The 559-nt window shown below is 44.5% G+C and overlaps 1 protein-coding gene across 1 annotated transcript; it reads left to right on the forward strand.

Annotated features, from left to right (window-relative positions):
- Positions 1 to 74: 74 nt before the first annotated feature.
- T265_12295 (hypothetical protein) lies at positions 75 to 311 on the forward strand (the record flags this gene model as incomplete). Its single annotated transcript, XM_009179627.1, has 1 exon — positions 75 to 311. The coding sequence occupies one exon, from the start codon at positions 75 to 77 to the stop codon at positions 309 to 311; it is 237 nt and encodes a 78-aa protein (XP_009177891.1).
- Positions 312 to 559: the final 248 nt, after the last annotated feature.

A 559-nucleotide genomic window follows, 5' to 3' on the forward strand; every position in this document is an offset into this window, starting at 1 on the left:
GATAGGGTTGCAATAGCAGACAGCTATCCGAAAACCGACCTGGATGCTAACAGCGGCGGTATGCCATTGAATCAATGGAAGGGTACAGCTTAGAGAAGGACTTTCGTAGTGTAGCCCTTGGAGAGGGTATCATTCAGGATATGCAATTGAGCTTGACAGGGGTACAGCAAATTATGGTCAAGATTATTTTGTTTGATGGAACACTGCACGACACAAAAAAGTTGCACGTTGGAAAACCTGAACTGAACTGTGTTCGACGTACCTTCTGTGTCAAGCAGCTCCGGGATGATATCCCAAATACTATGGTATGAGGTTACCTTGAAAAGTGGGGTTTCGTCAAAGCTACGAAGCATAGTGGATAAAGCGGAGTAAGTGAACGGCGACGAGCAATTCGTATCCAGTTCCAGAAAGTATGGACTTTGAATGATAGAAAGATCTGTGTTCCCGAGTGTCCTAGGACAAACACGGGAGTAACGAGATTGTTGATCGCGAATAAATGACTGAGTAACCAAGCGAACTACCTCTAATGTAAACTCTCTTTTGCATCCTCCAACACGTA

This window comes from Opisthorchis viverrini, assembly GCF_000715545.1.
Source record: "Opisthorchis viverrini unplaced genomic scaffold opera_v5_4631, whole genome shotgun sequence".
In the NCBI taxonomy this organism is placed as follows: Eukaryota; Metazoa; Platyhelminthes; class Trematoda; order Opisthorchiida; family Opisthorchiidae; genus Opisthorchis; species Opisthorchis viverrini.